This window comes from Lepisma saccharinum, chromosome 5, assembly GCF_977018435.1.
Source record: "Lepisma saccharinum chromosome 5, izLepSacc3.1, whole genome shotgun sequence".
Taxonomy (NCBI): Eukaryota; Metazoa; Arthropoda; class Insecta; order Zygentoma; family Lepismatidae; genus Lepisma; species Lepisma saccharinum.
Window position 1 is genome coordinate 5028243 of NC_139233.1, and position 20111 is coordinate 5048353.

General features: G+C 37.0%; 2 protein-coding genes across 2 annotated transcripts in view; one reads left to right on the top strand and one right to left on the bottom strand.

Annotated features, from left to right (window-relative positions):
* The first annotated feature begins 3258 nt into the window (after positions 1 to 3258).
* Positions 3259 to 20111, top strand: part of LOC145988180 (magnesium-dependent phosphatase 1-like) — a 29517-nt gene continuing 12664 nt past the window's right edge. Inside the window, exons 1-2 of the mRNA XM_083123009.1 lie at positions 3259 to 3297; positions 18125 to 18185. The gene's annotated coding sequence lies outside the window, so the exon portion shown is untranslated. The remainder of the gene's footprint in view (positions 3298 to 18124; positions 18186 to 20111) is intronic.
* ND-30 (NADH:ubiquinone oxidoreductase core subunit S3) lies at positions 8819 to 16362 on the bottom strand. The gene is made up of 5 exons (XM_083123008.1): positions 16231 to 16362; positions 14512 to 14589; positions 13475 to 13722; positions 12302 to 12547; positions 8819 to 9238 (listed from the first exon to the last, which is right to left on the bottom strand). Exons 1-5 carry the CDS (start codon positions 16289 to 16291, stop codon positions 9074 to 9076), a joined length of 798 nt encoding a protein of 265 aa, XP_082979134.1. The 5' UTR covers positions 16292 to 16362; the 3' UTR covers positions 8819 to 9073.

A 20111-nucleotide genomic window follows, 5' to 3' on the forward strand; every position in this document is an offset into this window, starting at 1 on the left:
ATTAGTTTGTAACCGTTATTATTGTATAATAACAAACCATGGTAATGTTTATTATTATTTCTACTAATCAAGTTTCATCAATGGCCTGGGCTAGCTACAAAAATTTCTCGTGACACCCACATTTGCCTTATTTAATCAAAACAAGTATGCCTTATAGAAACACAGGTGCCTCCCCGATGGTGCAATGGTAGCGTCATCACTTTGCAATCAAGGGGTCCCGGGTTCGATTCCCAGCGGAGGCACATAGAGGTTCAGATCCCACTTGAAACTGTACGTCCAGTCCCGATCAGCCTTACTGTGCATAAAGTGGACTTAAAACACCAAATCAATCCAATCCTAATAGAAACAAGGCTTTATTAACATCAGTATGTTGTTATATATTGTCTAATGGTGAAACTTTTTCTGTGTAGGACTGCAGTCTCTGGCTGCCTAGAGTTGTTGTAGTCATTAAGAGAGATGATACACACAATAAGAAATACAAAATGAATAAATTTTCAGAAGTTTTGCATAATAAAAATTTTGTGTGTATGTGTAGTTTTGGCATTTGCTGTATGCGTCTATATTAATGCCGCTGTATTATTACAGAAAAATGATGAAAATTTTACTCTTTATGATTGTACTTCTTTACAAGCCTAACTGTAATTATCCATAGGTGCTCGGTACATTAAATATATCTATTTCTGCACATTGAAACTAATAAAACACAAAAATGAAATTTGTTAGAAGAGTCATTGTGTGATAATTACAGGCATGAGCAATTCCAGGTTAACATAACCAATATAAATAGGTATGTATGAACATAGGCCTACAATCATATATGAACATGCCACAGTATTTTTAGTTAACTTCACAAGATTATCCTGTCTTTTGAAGAGTAGCAGGATTTTTAATTTACGTAAAAAGTATTGATAAAGATAAATCACTATGTAAGAGCACATGGGTGACTCAGCAAAACGTTCGGTAACACTTTACTATACCGGAGACGGATTTCTTCAAATTTACAGCAGAAAGTACTTACGCAAATCATTTTCTGTAGTGTTGTTGATGTTCGGGAATGTAGTTTTGATCCATTTTAATGCGAATGCATGTGGTTTTCTACGAAAATCTATTTCCGATGCGCTATTGCTGCTGCCGCCATGATGTTGTCCGTATATGCTAAATTGAATGAAAGGAGTGCTAATGGAACCTAACCTAGTAGGCATACCTCGTCCCCGTGATGGTTCGTGGGGCTATCGTGAATTTTTGGGCTAACGTCAATGGTTTTTGGGGCTACCCGTGGATGGTTTGTGGGAAATAAGGAACAACAGTAAGTACTCGTTAATGTAAGAAATAGACATTATTTTCGTTATAAATTCATTATTTCACCTAAAGAAATGTTCCGCAAGGCAGAAGAATACGTTAATATGTAAAAAATTGCGAAATAAATCATTGATAAGTGTCTCCGGTATAGTAAAGTAGTACCAAACGTTCAAAATGAATACTAGCTTGAAACTACCTTAACTACATTTGAATAGGGTTACCAGACGTTCCCTTTTTCGGGCCCAAAAAATGTTCTATTTTGGGGGTATAGACAACTGATTCAACTTCAAGATTCGTAACAAAATTTTATATTTGTAATTGTTAATGTTGTTTCCGGGTTCAATTTAAAAGTAAGGAAATACAACACTCTCAGTTGCAAGCATAAGGTCAAGAAACTTTTCTTCCAACAAAGAATGAATATAGTTCATGCAGTTGATTATTGTCATATTCTCCATTCTCGTGTTTCTTCATCTCTTTTAGGTCCAAATATTCTCCTAAGTTCTTTATTTTCAAAAACTCAAATTTTTGTTCTTTCAAACTTAGAGACAAAGTTTCACAACCTTATAATACTACCGGCATAGTAAGTAAATATTAGAATATTCAGACATTTGCCTGCAACGAGGCCTATTATTAGTTATATTGAAACTGTTAAAATTATTTTACAGGAGTGTGTGATCTACAAGCTCACCATATAGTATTAAACATAAAACTTGTGTTCGAAGTGCTGCATCTATTTTTTTCTTTCTGGTAACCCTACATTTGAAAGACTGCACTGTCGCCAACGACGACAAATTCTTAATGCGACATGCAAGTTAATTTTATTACTAGGAAAAGTTCTCGCAAAGAAACATGATGTAAAACAATACACACATCAACTACAAAATTAAAATTCAACCATGCACAGAAATTGAACTCCTGTCAGAGAACCGGCCAATTATTTGGTTTGATAAAATAAAGCACGTTCCACTTTTTAATAGTTTTAGAATTTTGATCTACCGCAAATGAACTATCATGCATACAAGATGACTACTTATCTTCCTTAGATGCAAAAATATCGAAAGCTCACATACCATGTTTTTAAAATAACAATTTGGGTTCGTAAGTATTTCACTTTTCTATTACGATTATAATGAAAATATAATCACGCTAGATTTCACCCGTTCTCATCTTGCAAAAGTACAAAAAAATTTAAACTAACCGCCGTATCGCATGAAGATGTACAAAAACTTCGCGAATAATCATTTATCACACTCGCGAATCAAATCAAACTGCAGGCCGAGCGGCAACTTGAATTGCAAGCAGACGATCTTGTGTTTTGCTGCATTCTCAAGCGAGAAAGGAAAATCGCAGGAGAAATTTTATTTTTTAAGTCGAAGTAGTGCATGGGTACGACTTGTTCCGAATCGAATTTTATCAATATAAAAATGATACGACAAAAAAATTCCGTCGTTAATGGAATGCCACACCCGTAACCCCGTAACCGAGAGGGAATATGCAGTGTTGCCAACTGTTGAATCAAGAAATCTCGACAGATCCACACAAAATTTGCTAAAAGTTGCTAAATCAACTCTGCATTTTAAAACAATCGTATTCCAAATTAGGTATAAAATGCAAATACAACTCCATATTTTCTGAGATTTTAAAAAATATATTTCCAATTTTCCAAATCCTATGGAAAAAAAATCAAAATCAATCGACTGCCTTACATTTAGAAACCGGTCGGTGTTTACCAGTAAGTATTTTGTAAATCGTATATTTAATCTGTGCTGTAAATTCTCTACATTAGTCGCCACAGAAAGAAGCGACTCATCGCTATCCATAATTTTGGTCGCCAATCAAAAACCACTAGATTTAACAGCTTATCGGTACAGTTGGCAACTGTGGGAATCTGCTTCCCACACGTCGACACTCGCCGAACAGCTGTGCGCCAAGGCCTTTTCCAGAATTCATAAAATGCGAGAACATCTGAAACATTTCTTGCTGAGGCAAAAATAAAAGGTACTATTTTAACTCGAATGCATAATAGCAAATAACCGTTTGGTTTGTCTATGATAGCAATTCACTGTGGCGGCGATTGGATTCCAAATCCGGGAGGGAAAGGTGCCAAAACTGAGGGGAGGGGGTCAAAGACAGTATATTTCCCTTTGTAGATAAGATTTAGCATAGTGCGGGGTCAAAAGTGGCGATAAGTTGGAGAGGCAAATCCCCCCCCCCTAATCGCCGCCACTGCAATTCAATCACTTCCCGTAACTGGCCGCGAGTAGGCGTCTGATTACACGTCCGATTCCCCGAGGTGGGTGTTCTAACATGAGAATTTTTCCGGTCTTGTCCTCGAATAAAGCAGCTCTGGGGTTCACCAGCCTAAAAATCAGTGGGTACCTGGGGCAACCCTGGGCGGCAAAGGCGGCCGGAGCCTGCTGATCACATCACCTCCAAAAATGTCCGAGATCGAGAATGTGTGGGGTCTTGCTCCCCCGGGACTTAGCTTTACAGGACTGTAGATCAAATGAATTATTCATGCAAGGCCCTTTCAAAAACACCATCTGCTCAACAAATTTCTTATGCTAAATGGCACAAATAGTAATTTATCTTCCAAAAACTTTGTATTTTTATTATTATACGTCACATTTGTACCTCTTGAATCAATCAGGATGAGATGAAAGCTGAACTTACAATGGGACAAACACAATGATACACCTATGCCAAACCAAGGTTTGAACCTCATGGGTTTAATGACAATTTTCAATCTGGGAGGTATAATGTAAATTCAATACCAAAATGTGCATAAATCGAACCTTTGTGTTAAATTTGATCCTGACAATTCTGGAGGGGTTTCGGTGTGGATAAATCAGTCGAACCTGATGCCACTTGTTTTGTAGTGTATTCAGGATGCGAAATCGTTGCAGATTGGGGGGGGGGGGGGAAGGAGCAGACACAATCACTAATATGTATATATATATATATATATATATATATATATATGCCCCCCTCAAGCTATGAAATATTTTGAAGCAAACCTACAAAAATAACATGGATAATTTTTAAGATTTTGCAAGAATTTTGATTTTCTACTTGTATAAATGAATGGGTTGTCTCTGGAGAGAGGCAGACTCCAGAAATCTGCAGTCTACCATATTTAGAAATTTTAGTTTTATAATCATTTATGCGAAGCTACTAAATGTTCCAATTTGGTCTGGACAGTTCACCATATTTACTCCCTGTTTTGACTTTTTTCAAACTGTCTTGATTAGAAAATGTTCTCTTTGTGTTTAATTCACATTCAGACATGTTCTTCATTATAAGGATAATTCCATAGCGTTGGTGGTGACATTCAGGGTACGAATTCCCATGGCAGAAGGGGAATCTCCCACCTTCCCATCAACAATCTTGTTCTATTAAAATTTTTCCCCCATGAAAATTTTCTGAGGGTAAGAGTTTGTGTTATAACAACAAAAATAAGCAATTAGTTTGGACTTCAAACATACTAAGAATAACATCATAAACACATACAAGGATGGAATAACAAAGAATGATGTCTGCCTGTGTGTGAATATTGCATACATCTTTTGTTCCCTCTCTCTCTTTAGGGCTGGTAACAGCATGGGGTAAAAACATACTTCTACAGTTATAGATAAGATTTTAAAATTATATCAAATTGGACTAGTAAGAAATGGAGCCGTAGCTGCAAAGGTGGTTATCATTGTCACCCTAGGCCCCTGGAACATAGAAATTAGACCAACTTGTTATTTCTCCTTCATTTCTCACCCCCTTTCGTCGGGAATAAAACATAGCTCTTACATGTTAATTTAATAGGAAACTAACGTCTTCCTAAAGTTTCTCATTCTTTGTCCCTCCACCTAGTTATCTTTCATTTGAATCGATTTTGCAGATGTGAACATAACACACACTGCTTAAATAAAGATGGTGTGGACTGCACAACCGCCTGTCCTTTTATTAGCCACATTTCGTGAATACTAAGTTTTCTTTTCATCAGATTCAACGGAAAAGAGTAGGTACATAAAATGTCTACAATGTCTAAGTATGCCAACTACATCTAGGTAGGGAAGGGGGTGCAAATTCAGTGCAGGGGGTTCAAAAATTATTCTCGTCCTGGGTGCTGAAATCTCTAGCTACAACTCTGATAAGAAAACATTAAAAAAGGAAATTTAAAAATTGTACTTACGTCTGTGAGTATATTGTTCCTAATGTAGAACGACGTTTCAGAGATTGACTATCTCCTTCTTCAGGTTCATATAGAGAAACTAGGTACTTGGCATAGTACTGCGTCAAAAATGTAATATGAGGATTGTGGTTGAGGGTTGGTTTGGATAAATTTAAAATATTAAGTTTTTGCTATTAGAAGTATGTAAAAAGCATGTTGTTCCCTAAAAAAAGTTTGTACAATAGATCTATTCACAGGGAAAAACAGTTAAAAATCTAAAAAACCTGCTTGAGTCACAATACAACTTGCAGGTTCGGTCGTTCCTACCCAACATTAGGAACAATATACTCACAGATGTAAGTACAATTTTTAAATTTCCTTTTTTTATATTCTGGATTTGTGCGTAACACGCGACTAACCTACAAAATGCTAAGGAAACATTTCCTTTCGAGAGACCATTAATAGATTTACACCATTATAGAAACATAACACAATAAAAGTATGAAAATTTAATTATCATTTTTAATAAAAAGCAATAATTAAATAATAATTAACACTTATTAAAAACATTTCACCTATCTTTTAATTTGCTAGTTTATAAATAAAGCAAATCAATATGTTTATAAATATACGTATATAAATAAATAAATAATTAATGATATTAATTATTTAATAATTGACATATATTCCATGACTTGGCCCCCCTCAAAAAATTCTGGGTACAGGCCTCTCTCTCTCTCTCTCTCTCTCTCTCTCTCTCTCTCTCTCTGTGTGTGTGTGTGAGAGAGAGAGAGAGAGAGAGAGACATCATTAAATATGTGTCAATTATTAAATAATCAAATTATTTTATAAACATACAATATATTATATCGAATGCCCATTTAAAATTCGATTGCAAATTTTAGATTATAATATACTACCAATGCAATGAACAATGCTTTGCGTGACTAAGGGGCAAAAATTAAGATACATTAAGAAGATAACTGTTTCCTGTATAAAATTCACATCTAAATTCTATTACGTGTTTTATTAATACTGTATATTTATATACAATACTTTGTGGTAGCTGACGAAAGGCGATGAGAAATGGAGAAAAAATAACAGGTCGAATTAATTTCTGTGTTCCAGGAATTGCTGGGTTCAGAAGCGCCCTTAGAGATGAGGCTCTATGCTCTCCGTTCTTTGCATTTTAGATATTATTCCAGTACAGTATATTCGACTCCCAAACTAATTGTTTATGTTTGTTGTTACAACCAAAACACACTCTCCCCCCCTCCGGAAAAGTTTGGGGGGGGGGGAAATTTCAGGACAAGATCCTTGGTGGGGGAATTCCACCCCCCCAGGATTTTGCACCCTAAGTGTATTATGGCGACAACTCCACCACCGAGGGCAACCTTCCAAAACTTATCGGCCTTAGCCAAAACTCTAATGAGAATAGCAAAGTGCACATACACAGCTCTACCTCTCTTGTTAACATATTGGTACTTTATGGATTGAACATTTATCTATTTACGTGATCACCAGTTGTGTTGCAGAGTCAGTGGCAGAAATCTGGCATCCCATTCACTGGCTTATGCAGAATATTATTTTGGAGGGGGTTGGAATTGTAAAGGTGGATATCGCACAAAGCTGCATTCTTTGGCAGGGCAGAATACATAATATACTATTTCGTAATTACCAATTTTAACCCTCATTTTAAAAGTTGCGAAGACAAAAAATTGTAATTTTAAGAAGGGGGTTCAGTTTCCACTTTGTTGTTTTCTTTTTTTTTTAATTCTTTACTGCCTTCATTTGAAAATTTCCATTTTCTCAAAATTCTGGAAGGGGTTGTATCCCCATTACCCCTTTCCCCCCATCCTCAGCTTATGCCAGGGACCCAATCTTCCTACCAACAAGTAGTTCTCTCTCTTTCGCTACCTTAAAACATCAAGTCCATCTCTTACTCTATTTTTGTAAAAATGTAGATAGCATAATTTATCCTTCCCCAGTGCACTCGACATTTCTGGATGGATCCAAAGAAATTCTGAGGCATGCGATTTGTGCACTCTTTTCTTATGGTTGAAATGGTCAAAATGTTTTGATTCCATATGTGCATTGAATAATAACCACAGTGCACACATATGTGAAGTTACTACACATGTAACAAGTTAATTGCATTTCTGGGGCATGGACTCCTGAATTCAGTCTGTAAATGAAATTGTGTGCTAATTACTGATAGGATACTTAAGGTTGGTGGAGACAAGTTACTTCATGGAAATTTATTATTGTAAGAAAATTTAAAAGCAGGACTACAAAAATCAAATAACTGTCCCCCAGAGCAAAGGTTTGCTTCAATATACTTAAATCAAGTTTCAACTCTTATCTGCAAAACTGTTAATTGGTGGTTCTATTAAATACAGACACTTGTTGTGTTGGAAATTACAACATGGTATGTTCCCAGGTGGATGGTGGCAGAGACCATGGAAATTATTAGAACCAGCCAATATAGTTCTTCAGTACTTGTTTCCAGGATATAATTGACTTCCCATTTTTTCGTTGCCTTAAACGTGAAAAACTTCCAGTTCTAAAATATTCTATCTTGTATGCATGTACGTACTGTTTGTGTTGTAAAATTATTTCTCTCGTAGTTGACAGTTCTTGCAGGCATGTAAGCATCCAATTTTGTGTTCATACGATTGAAAGAACCATAAACTACACAAGAAATAGTTCTAAAAGCACGACCATAAAATTAGGCAGGGGGCAGAGCACAACCCCGTGAGTTTGGAGGTTTAATAGAATGAAAGATCTCATTGTAGAGTTGGTTTTTGTAATCCATGTGATACAAACTGACAGTATTTGTTCGAAAGGTTAGGTATGCCACGAAAGTGCCCCAGAGAAAGGTCTTTCTGATGTTTGAACTAGGCAATGCAGCCTGATTGATGTTGCCATACAGTGCACGGGAACCAGCGACTTTTGTCCCACTCTCACTTTGCTTATCCCACATGTGGCACCAGCTATTTTCATGGCCATGCATTTCAAATTTTGTACAGCACTGCTGGGTTTATTCACATGGTCCCCACAGAACATATTTGTGCAAAAAATTGAATACTACATGCACTTGCACTAACAATTCTGAATGAATTGTCAATAACATAACACTGCTAGGACAATCGGAACCATTTACAAGAGAACTATTGAACACTTAAAAGGAGTCGATGAATGAAATTGAAAGGTAATGTATCTTCTTCAGAAGTTCAAGTTTCAATAAGTTAGTACATGTCTTGCTCAATCTTCAGCATTAATTTTGGCTCCATATGTATTATTTCAAGACCATTTAGGGTATGCTTTTTGCAATGAATTTTGATTAAGACAACAAAAACAACTTTATTTCTTTATTACCTGTACAAAAGACAAGTAAAAATTACTGTTCAGGTTCTGAATATATTAAGTCAATCTCCATTCATTTGATATCCAAGGTAATTTTGTGGGCTATTGTTGTATCAAACAATACTTGTTTCAAGCAGCATCTTGTTTGTATCAGTTTCTGAAATCTTATCTGGCAATAATATAATGATAACTATTTCACAAATATTAACACAAGATAATTGATTAACTACAATTTCCATGCAATTATTATTTCTCTTTCTTCTCGGTAGACATAGGAACTTCTTCTGAAGCAGGGGGTGCACGGAAGTTAGGGAACTGCTCCCATGGGCTGGACAGCTCAAATCGCCTGAACTCCTGGGCTAATTCCAATGGCTCTACGACCACGCGCTTCTTTTCATCATCATATCGGACCTATAGAGTGACAACAATTCAAGATATTAGTAACAAGTTACTGCTGAAAGTAATTCTTGCACCATGTACTGGCATACAATTTTACTTTGTGACACATAATCCACTTTACTGGGAACAAATGTTAAAATTCTTCCAAAAATTATTCCGACCTCCATGCCACAGTGTAGCACAGCATGCTACAACACCAGGAGCCCTAGGTTCACATCCCTGCCTGGACATGGGTGTTCTTTGTGAATGTTTCTTCATCAATTTCATCATCATCACTCATTGTTGCGATTAGCCACAAGTGGAAGAAAATCGGCGCTAAATAACAAAAATCAAATCTTCAAAAAATGTTGCCATTTTGAACAGCCTTTGTAGAACCCATGAACAAGAGCAGATATTTGATATTCTTCCTTTTCCCTGATTTATTTGCAAGAAATGGCTAGTATGAATATGTCACCATAGCTAATGTAAATGCAAGATAAGTATTTCTTTGGAGAGAATTCATCTAATGAGTAATTTTGTTTTTGAAAAATTGTGCTGTTTCTTTGTTAAAAAAATACAATGGGTACATCAGCACTGAGGCTATTTTCACCCTTAGTTGAGCAACAAACGACAATAATATGAGATGGTGATAGGCATAAGGATGAAGTGCTACTAAGCCTCCTTGCTCTGGCTAGGCAGACCTACATGGAGGTTATGAAATTTGTTATTTTTCAGGGGTCCCAGGTTTGAATCCCAATTTAATCATATTATCACTCATCCTCGTATTCGCAATTAGCCCAAGTGGCATAAAAGCAAAATGAAAGAAACCAAATCAGTCAATTATTCGTTTTTTAGGGGGGGGAGGGGAATCAGTGGAGCAACTATGTTGAAATACAGTGAACGTTTGAAGTAATCAGCATTTCAGAGTAACAAGCTAAATGTGTCCTCCTCTTTCCAAAATACTGGGAAAAAATATAAAATCAAATTTCTTTCAGAAAAAAAAAATACAAAAATATTCATTGCAAGGTGTTGAAATTAAAATAATTTTGCTTGTATTAGGCTCAAGTCAATAAATAACGAGGCAGAGGATATTACACCAAAACTATGGTAGTTAGAAATGGGTCGACGGACCCGAAATTGAGGTGCAGGTGTGACAAAACTGTTTCGCACACATTTTCCCGCTAGATGGCGTGACGTGTCTGGCAAGGTATGGGCAAAGGCTGCTAACCGAGCAGCGGCCGTGTACAGTCATTCTGTGTTTGACTGTGACGCGTAATGGAGGTATCCAAAAAGGAGCAGGAGTGTTGTGTGCTTCTTGACAGCAAAAGGTGTAGGGGGTTGTGAAATCCATCGACGGATGGAAAGGATATATGGGGGGCACTGTATGTATCGTGCAGGAGTGGAACAAATGCTTTCGTGAAGGATGCATGTCGCTCGGGGAAGACACGAGGAGTGGAGCACCGAAGCGTGTCACAGACCAGCATGTTGCGCAGGTGGATGAGCTCATCAAGACAGACCGTCGTGTAACAGTGGACGACATTTTGGCATCAGTGGGGCTTAGTCATGGTATGGTCCACACAATCATTAAGGACACGTTGAAGTTCCGTAAAGTGTGCTGAATGGGTCTCTCATCAGTTGACACCGGAACAAGAGGCCTGTCGCATGAACATGTCTCTTCATTCACTGCAGCGTTACAATGACGGTAGGGATGATTTCCTCTCAGCAATTGTTACCGGCAACAAAATATGGTGCTTCCACTTTGAGCCCAAGTCAAAACGGCAAAGTCGTCAGTGGAAGCATGCAGACTTCCCTCCACCAAAAAAGTTAAAGACCCTCCACATAGTGCCAGCAAGGTCATGCTTTCGTTCTTCTTCGATCGCAAGGGACCGCTCCTCGTCGACTCCTGGAGCATGGAGCTACGGTCAATGCCCAGCAGTATTGTGAAACTTTAACGAAGCTCAGGAAGGCGATCACATCGAAACATTCCGGTCACCTTTCTCGTGGTGTCTTCCTATTGCACGACAACGCTAAACCACACACAGCCAACGCAACAAAGGAATGTCTTAAAAAATTTAAGTGGGAAGTACTGAGCCCCCTATAGTCCAGATCTGTCCCCGTGTGACTTCCACATCTTCGCTGAGCTCAAAAAAGCACTGCAGGGACAACAGCTTCAATCGGACGATGACGTCAAGGAGTATGTGCGCAATTGGTTCCAACAGCAGCCAAAGGAGTTCTACAAGCATGCCATTTTGTGACTGGTGCCACAATGGGATAAATGCCCAAACAGTGGCAGACAACACTTCTGAGGTTCGTTACATAAGTACTGTAAAATATCCTCTGCCTCGTTACTTAAGGACCGAGCCTCATACACCAAAGTTTTAGCAGGACATATCAGCATTTTGTGGGTTAAGGCTTGCCAAGAAGCCTTTCTTCATGCTTTCTAAACCAAAGCAAATTTATAAATAAACGGAGGACACGTAAATATAGAAGAATATAGAGGAAAATTAAGGACAAGATGGTGGAGAAAGCAAAGAATAAGAGGGGTGTAAGGTCAATGTCAACCCAACTTAGGAAAGTAAGCGTGAGTATGATGGTGTTGACAAAGTGTTCCCCTGTGCATAGCACCACGCCATGAAGGCGTATAGGGGGTGTGGGGGTAACGCCCCACACTTTCTTGATCCGGTCGTGAGTGGGGGTGATGTGATCAGCATCACGCCCCTGACCGCCTTTACCCCCCAGGGTTTCCCCCAGGTACCCATGTTATTCGACGCTGGGTGGGCGCCGGGGCCGCTTCCACCGTTAGAAAAGTTCCCGGATTTGAACCGGCCGGGGATCGAACCCGGGACCTTGAGCATGGTAGTCAGACGCGTTACCGACTGAGCCACCGCGGCCACAAAGGAAAAACACAAACAACAATTAAGAAATGTATCATCAGAGAAGGACAAGAACACCACTAGCTGAAAGTGTGCCATAATACATAATGATAAATATGACTTAAACCACAACAAATCAGGAAACTTGCCACTAAGTTTGCAAAATACTTGCAGACAAAACAAATACATTAAAAAAATTAAGCTTCAAATTACATGTCCTTACCTCAACATATCCTGACAATGGGAAATCTTTTCTGAAGGGATGTCCTTCAAAGCCATAATCTGTGAGTATTCTCCGAAGGTCTGGGTGATTTGCAAAAAATACTCCATACATATCCCAGATCTCTCTCTCGTACCAATTTGCTGCCTCGAACACTTCGCAAGAAGAGTCTATTGGCGTGAGTTCATCTGTGTAGGTCTTAACACGAATGCGAGAATTATAGCGTAATGAGAGAAGGTTGTAAACTACCTGTAACAGAAAATCAAGCTTTAGTACTAAAACATTTCTCCAAGAAAATGAAGTGATTGATTATTTTGCATGTCCTGTCCCACCTGGGGCACTATACCGTATATCTTGTAGTAGAGTACATAAGCGTAATTCAACACTAACTTTCCTTTCTAAATATTGAAAGTATGTTCATTTAAGAAGATCATTAGCTGAGTAGGCCAAAACAAAGAGTTGATAATATCTTGACATAGACATGCAGACACCATACAATATCTTGCAATGGTATGTTCCGCGATCAATGTCATTTTTCAAACAAATCAAATTTATTCAACATTGTTGAAAATAAAGACAAATATAAAAATATATGAACATTTTAGATGAAATATTCACCATCCTTCCAAAAAAATAAACCATTTGGAGGAAAAAATTAAACACATGTTCAGTTTCAATCCTTTCAAGCAAAAACATAGTTTAACTCCCCTGACTTTTCTTTTCCTTTAAACATTTCCACAAAATTTCGTGACTTTCCCAGGATATTAAAGCAAACCTCAAAATTGAGTAGTGAAGAAGATCGGTTGCACGTCATACATTTCGGATGTGACACATGACTTCTGTTGGGATATGATATTGAATTGTTGTTTAGGCTCACTGGGACTGGATCCACAGTTTAAAGTGGGATACGAAACACTGCACAATGTGCCTTCATTGGGTATCGAACCTGGGACCCCTTGTACAAGGCAATGGCATTACCACTACGCCATCTGATAAGAGCAGGTATAACAAAAATGAAGATGTGACAAAGTGAGAAAAGAGAAGGTGGGTAAGGAGAATCCAAAGAAATGACATTCATTCATAGTAACAGGAAAAATATATTCTTTGAGAGTAACAAAAAATGCATTGGCTATACATAAATAAATAAGTATAAAGGTCAGGTAAATTAAAACTAACCTCAAACCTATACTGTCGGCTAGGTACATCAACACCAGCGATGTCCACCAAGCTGGCAAACTGTGCATTATGGTGGTCTTTGAGGAAATAAAGCACTGGCAAGACGCCTTCAGGTGCAATCAGCACTTCCAGTTCATCTCCAGCTGTAATCTGAACCTTCTGCACATACTTAGGGAGGCAATCGGCTACATACTTCCCAAATTCCGTCAGATTGGAACGCTGCACCGCATCAAATTTACGCACAGTGGCTGCAAAAAGAAAGAAATGTTGCTCAAAAAGCTGTTTAATAACAAATAACTACCAAGGAATTTGAAAGTTATTTAATAATTATTAATAAAGTTCAAAATGCCAAGTTACATGGAATAAATCAAACAGGTTGTCCTAAAAACAGACAACATCCATAGAATTTGGAGGTGGCCGTGCGGTCTAAGGCACCTTGCAGCTGCGGGACGGCATGGGTTGGATCCCAGGTTATCTCCGGGAATTTTCGTCCTGTGTATAGGGCCGGTGGCAACCCACCAACGTGAGGAAATTGGAGAGCTCAGAGTGAGTGAGCGTAATCCGTTTACGAAGTCCTACAACGGCTAGGGGTCCCCCTAGTCTGGCTGCAGATCTCCATGCCCCCCTGGTGGCCCAATATTGGGCTGTAGCGCTATAGGGTTAGGGTTACTATTCGTCCAGTCATTGCAAATTTTAAATTTTCCCTCAATTTTTTAGTCTTTACTTTTCACTGATTGTAGTCCAATTGTAGTATGTAGTATGATCTAAAGTGCAAAATGGTGTTTATAGCATTACGCATTATAATTATTTTGTTTTGTAACAAGTAAACAATTGATTTTATTATTTAAGCCTCCTAGGTTTGCCATGTTTGATTCTAGATGTGTCAGGGTTACGCTTAAATACATATATTCAATTGTGCATTAATTTCAAGATAATGCCAATCCCATCTTTATAATGGATATGTTGGTCACATTTTAAACTATCATGCAGTACATTTTGATATATATATATAATCATGCAAAATTATATAGACTTACGCCTAGTTTCTCCCTTTGGGGCAGCTGCTTCCGTACTTCTGTACCGTAATTGCTGAGCTGCAAGCCCCTGAATGAAGGCTAGAAGAAAATATCAGACGGTTAAAAGTGTTAAATACACTGCAGAACAATAATAAACAGTGCTAGAATTTCAATGATTTTGCATATATATTGCATTTCAGGGTGAAACTGACACATTTCACCCATACAACCATAAAGTAAAAAAAAAATTAAAAAAAAATATTCAAGATATGTATGTATATTTCCTGATTTTGGTAAAATTTTAGTATCCGCAAAACATATTTCTTCAATTTTACAGGAGAAATTACTTACCGAACTGGCTTTCCGTACACTTTTGAAAGGTCTTGGAAGTGTTTTTCCCCTTCGCTTAATTTACATCACCAGTAAATCATGTATTTCTGAAGATTAATGTCTCTGATGCACGAAAGCTGTTGCCTCTATGTCCTTCTACTACGTGAACCAAATGCTGCGTTCGTTCGATGATGTAACACCCGGTCAGTGTTTCCAACCACGCAGTTTTTTTTTGCAAGAACATGACAATTTTAACTATGTTTGCCTAACCTAACCTTGCCGTGCATGGTTCGTGGGGCTATTTATGAATATTTTGTGGGGCTACGTGCATGGTTCGTGGGGTTTTCGAACCCAGAAAAAAAAAAATCAGTAACACGAAAGTAGGTATTTTTCGGTGAAGAAAGTTGGAAACACTACACACCCAGTGACCATGGACAACGCTAGTCAAGATTTGCACGCCATATTGTGTGTAACGCAACCGGAAAATGAACGAACCACAATTACTCAATATGTAGAAAATTATTGTCATGAAAAAAACGAAATCCCACCTTCCAAAATCCTTAGCAATGCAGAATACATAAGTACCAATGTGAAAAATAAGAAAATAAAGGAATTTCAGACGTTCGGCGGATACTAAAGTTTTACCAAACGTTTAATTGTATTTTATTAATGCTGAGAGGCCTAAACCTGGCCCACCTAACCTAAGAACGAAAGCATTAGGGGCGTAATACCTCTTCGCACTTCACGTAATGTGGCATAACAGCAGCAGCAGTCTGTATCAAAGAAGATAGTAAACAAAGGGTTGTTAGCAAACTAACATGCATATAGGGACACAGAAGGGAAAACTCGTTCTCCAGAAAACACGTAGCAAGCAAGCACGAAGCCTCTTAAGTATGCGTTAACAGACACATACAGAAATTGAACCATGTAAACAATGTGTGTGTAGTGTACCACAATTAGTTCAGAATTAAACAATCGGAACTTTGACCGTCCAAACCCTTATTTCCACTTCTTTTTTTTCACATAAACACATGCTAAAGGAACATTTGAATTTGTTGAATTCTTGTTTTAAGTCCACTTTATGCACAGAAAGGCTAATCGGGACTGGACCTACAGTTTAAAATGGAATCCGAACCACTATGTGCCTCCACCGGGTATCGAACCCGGGACCCGTTGGTTACAAGGCAATGACGCTACAACTGTGCCATTGCGGAGGCCTAGGAACATTTGAGTCAAATCATGTCATATAACATGTATGTTGGCGAAACTGCTAAATTAACCCATCAAAACAACACATCGAACCTATATCCTCATCTATTATCGATTAAGAAACTGTAAGATATCGATGACATTCTTAATTGTATAAATTGCAAATGGTTATACTGAAAAAAATATTAAACATTTCGGTACCTCTCTGCTTAAAAACAGCTGATTGAACTTGAGCGCAAAGCCTTCCAACCGCAGCAGCCATCTTTTGATCGTCCTCATCTTCGTAAACTGAATTTAAACAAATTGTCCAACTTCACTTCCCTTTTCTTTTATAATTATTTTATCACGTTTTCTTCGACTTTGATTATGATCAGCAAATATCATCCATATAACTTGTAATATTACATGATTCAGTCGTAAATATCTAGCAATTTCTATCACCAATGAATATTTCTTGCCTTTTTGTACGGTGTGGGATAATTAAGAAGACCAACGATTTAGTTGTACGTAGTTTCCAGTTTCCATAGCAACGTAGATGAAATCGAGTGGTTTCGTACACTTTATGTGTAATCGCGTGTATACTATATTATTATCATCAATGAAAGGAAAACCATCATTAATTATATTTGACTTAGGTTAGTGTTTTACTACAACTAACTAACCAATTTCGGTAAGACTCTAGTTTACGTCCTTTTCCTAAGGAATACGTGTCCTATATCATTAGAAAGCTTATTTTATAAGGAATTCAACAACGTAAATCCCAAAGCGAGGAAAAATTTCCTAGAGGAGTAAATCGAGAAAAACCGATGTTGTCCGGATATGCGTAATTGAACGTACTGAGGAATTTTTTCGATGATGCACATATTTAGGGGTGAAATGAGTGCTAATGGAACCTAACCTAACAGGCCTAACCTAACCGCGTAGGCATACCTCGTCCCCGTGAATGGTTAGTGGGGCTATCGTAAACAGAAAGTGTAAAAAGAAAAAAGGTACTTACCCGAAGAGATCCCGGCTGCCGCACCACGAGCGCAAAGAAGCAGATAAGGACGTAAAGTAGAGTCTAGCCCCAATTTCATTTTGCTGTTCTTTGTTGGTGGAATAGCCTTCCACTAACCAAATCATGCGTTTAGCTTTCAGACTTCAATCTCATGTGAGATTTTGATTATTAGAACTTAGGTCTCGTCATTGAAGTTCCTGGTTTTGAGTCCCAGTTTCGACATAGGTGGTAAAGTAATTAGCATGACCATTATGGAGGTTCATATAACAACATCAAGATTAATCTATGGAACATCATGTAGATATGACATTTCTGAAATGAGACACATAAATTGAACACCTTTGTGCTCTGGTTTCTTGTTTCTGGGTTCGATTTCTGGCCAGATCTAAGGCGTTTCATTGCCTTCCTTTTCCATCTAATCAACATCATTGTTGCTAACTTTACATCGGAGACACATTTCTTCATTTTTACAAAAAAACTACTTACGGAAGAGAGTTCCTCTAAGGTTTTCAACGTTAGTCGAGGTATTTTCTATCATCGTGGTATCTATTTGACCGGGAAATCATGTCAGTGTTTCCAACGCCCTTTTTTAAACTATGCTTGCCTAACCTAACCTTATCAGATAGGTTCGTGAGGCTATACGTCAGTTACCCGTGCATAATGTACAATTTGCACACGTGACTAACATGATAGTAGGTATTTTTCGGTGAAGAAGGTTGGAAACACTGATGTTCGAAAACAAAACAAGCGATATAATTCGCAAAGTAAGCGATATCGCAACGTTACGTGCGTTTGGTACCACTTAGAAAAATGCGTTATTTTAGTAGAAAAAGTGTTTGTTTTCGTGTAAAAAGCATAATGGCACCTTGAACTATGTTCCGCAATACACAATTGGTAAGTACGAGCCATGCGAAATGCAAAGTATCCGATTTTAATGTGTCTCCGATCTATGAAACTGGTACCGAAAAACTACTCCCAAACTCGTTAGTTAGCACTTAATAACTGGCATGATTATTTCTAACTCATTGCAGTGCAGTAGAAAGCAGTGAAAAATTGTACTTATACTTTCAAACTTTGTTTTTCTTTTCTTTTTTCCAGATTTAACACTTTGGCCATTTAGGGTTGACAGGCATACAAAACCACCTTTCAACAAGAATACGTATGTTTGTAATATAAATTGACTAATATAAGATATACATAGTATAAGAGAAGTAAAAGAATTAAGATAATACAATTCAATTTAGAGTCTCATTTTTATGTTACATTTGTGCATATTTTAAGGCCATTATTAAATGATGTCCCAATATAAATTATGGCCTGCCAAAGATTATTATCATTCAAATTTTCCATTGTCTGAATTACTCACTTTTAGCAAATGTTAAAATATTTTTATATTAATAAAAATATATAAAAACCTAAATTACTCGCAACCAGTGAGTACCATCCGTGGAAAAAAGCGACGTTTCGGGTATCCGTTCGTTTCTCCATAGCAATGTACAGAGCATTTCCAACAAAATTGACCAACTGGAAATAATGCTAAGTGAGTGCACACCAGATATATTTGTAGTTACTGAACACGGTCTTAGGTCTGAAAATTATAAATTATGCACAATTACAGGTTACAATGTACATGCAGTCTACCACAGGTCAATTCAAAAAAGTGGTGGCACTGCGATCTTCATAAAAAATAGTGTACAAAATATCAAAAAAGTGTTAAACCTTGACAAATACTGTATGGAAAATATACTAGAAGTTAGTGGTGTAGAGCTTAATATAGGATTAGATACATTTAAGATTATAGGAGTATACAGATCACCAAACAGTGACATAAATCTCATTGTAAATGGTTTGGACAACATGCTAACCCATTTGACAAAAAAAATAACAAACTATTAATAGTTGGACATATAAACATAGATCTTCTAAAACAAGACACAAACTGTGCTCAATACTTGGATACCTTGAAGTCAAACAACCTAACTCAAATAATTCAAGAACCAACTCGAATAACAGAAAGTACAGAAACCCTGATTGACCATGTAATAACAAACATACAATCAAATCACATTAAAGCTGAATTCCTACATACGCTTATCTCTGACCACACGTCTCAAAAAATTACAATACAAGGGAAAAGGTTAGAATACTCAAAAAGTTACACAATAGAATGTAGGGATACATGTGAGCAAAATATAGATTATCTTAAATACCTCTTACATCAGGAAAATTGGTTAGACCTTTACCAACTAACTGACACGAATGATATCTGGGAATTGCTAATAAGCCACTTAACATATTATTTAAATGTAGCTTGTCCCAAAACAACAAAAAGAATATACCCTAATAAGAAGAAAGTGCCACTAACAGAAGAAATTATACTTTTGAAAAGTAATATGAAAATAGAATATGAAAAATTTAGAATTACAAAAGACACTAAGCACCAGAAAAAGTACAAAAATGTAAAAAAAAAAACTATTCAAGAAAGCCATAAAGAATCAAAAATCAAATATTTTCAGTAAACAAATAAAAAAGTCTGTTAATAAACAAAAAGCCATTTGGAAAATAGTAAACAATCACCGTGTATCAAACACAAACAATGATAAAGCAAACATAAAAGTCATCAAGGATGACACTGATGTAATTGACCCGAATATCATATGTAACTTATTCAATGAATATTTAATAAACTTAACCAACATAAACAGAGAGAATGAAAATAATGACAAAACACTAGAGATCCCAATCGAGAAATATCGGCCAAACAGTATATATATTATATAAAACAGTATATAATTATTAAAGGTAATGTGCTGACATGTTCCATACCATGTGTGGAAAACAACCACTGTACAATGGTCAAAGGAATGAAATAAATCATATCATATCATATCATATCATATCCCAGAAGTAAGTGCTAAGTTATACAAGGTTTAAAAAACAAAAAATCACACAAAAAAATTTTATCAAATTATATTATAAAGTTTTGTAACAAATATAACATAATAAACAGAAACCAGCATGGATTCCAGAAAGGGAAATCAATAAACACAGCTCTAGCACAGTTAATCGATTATGTAACCAAAAC

Bases quoted from the DNA above. Each gene is read 5' to 3' on its own strand.
- ND-30 (XM_083123008.1), bottom strand. From the start codon at position 16,291: ATGGCTGCTGCGGTTGGAAGGCTTTGCGCTCAAGTTCAATCAGCTGTT. The intron at 14,590-16,230 runs GTACCGAAATGT...ATTTTCTTCTAG, and splicing joins AGCTGTTTTTAAGCAGAGAG to CCTTCATTCAGGGGCTTGCA. The intron at 12,548-13,474 runs GTTAGTTTTAAT...TTTCTGTTACAG, and splicing joins GCCGACAGTATAGGTTTGAG to GTAGTTTACAACCTTCTCTC.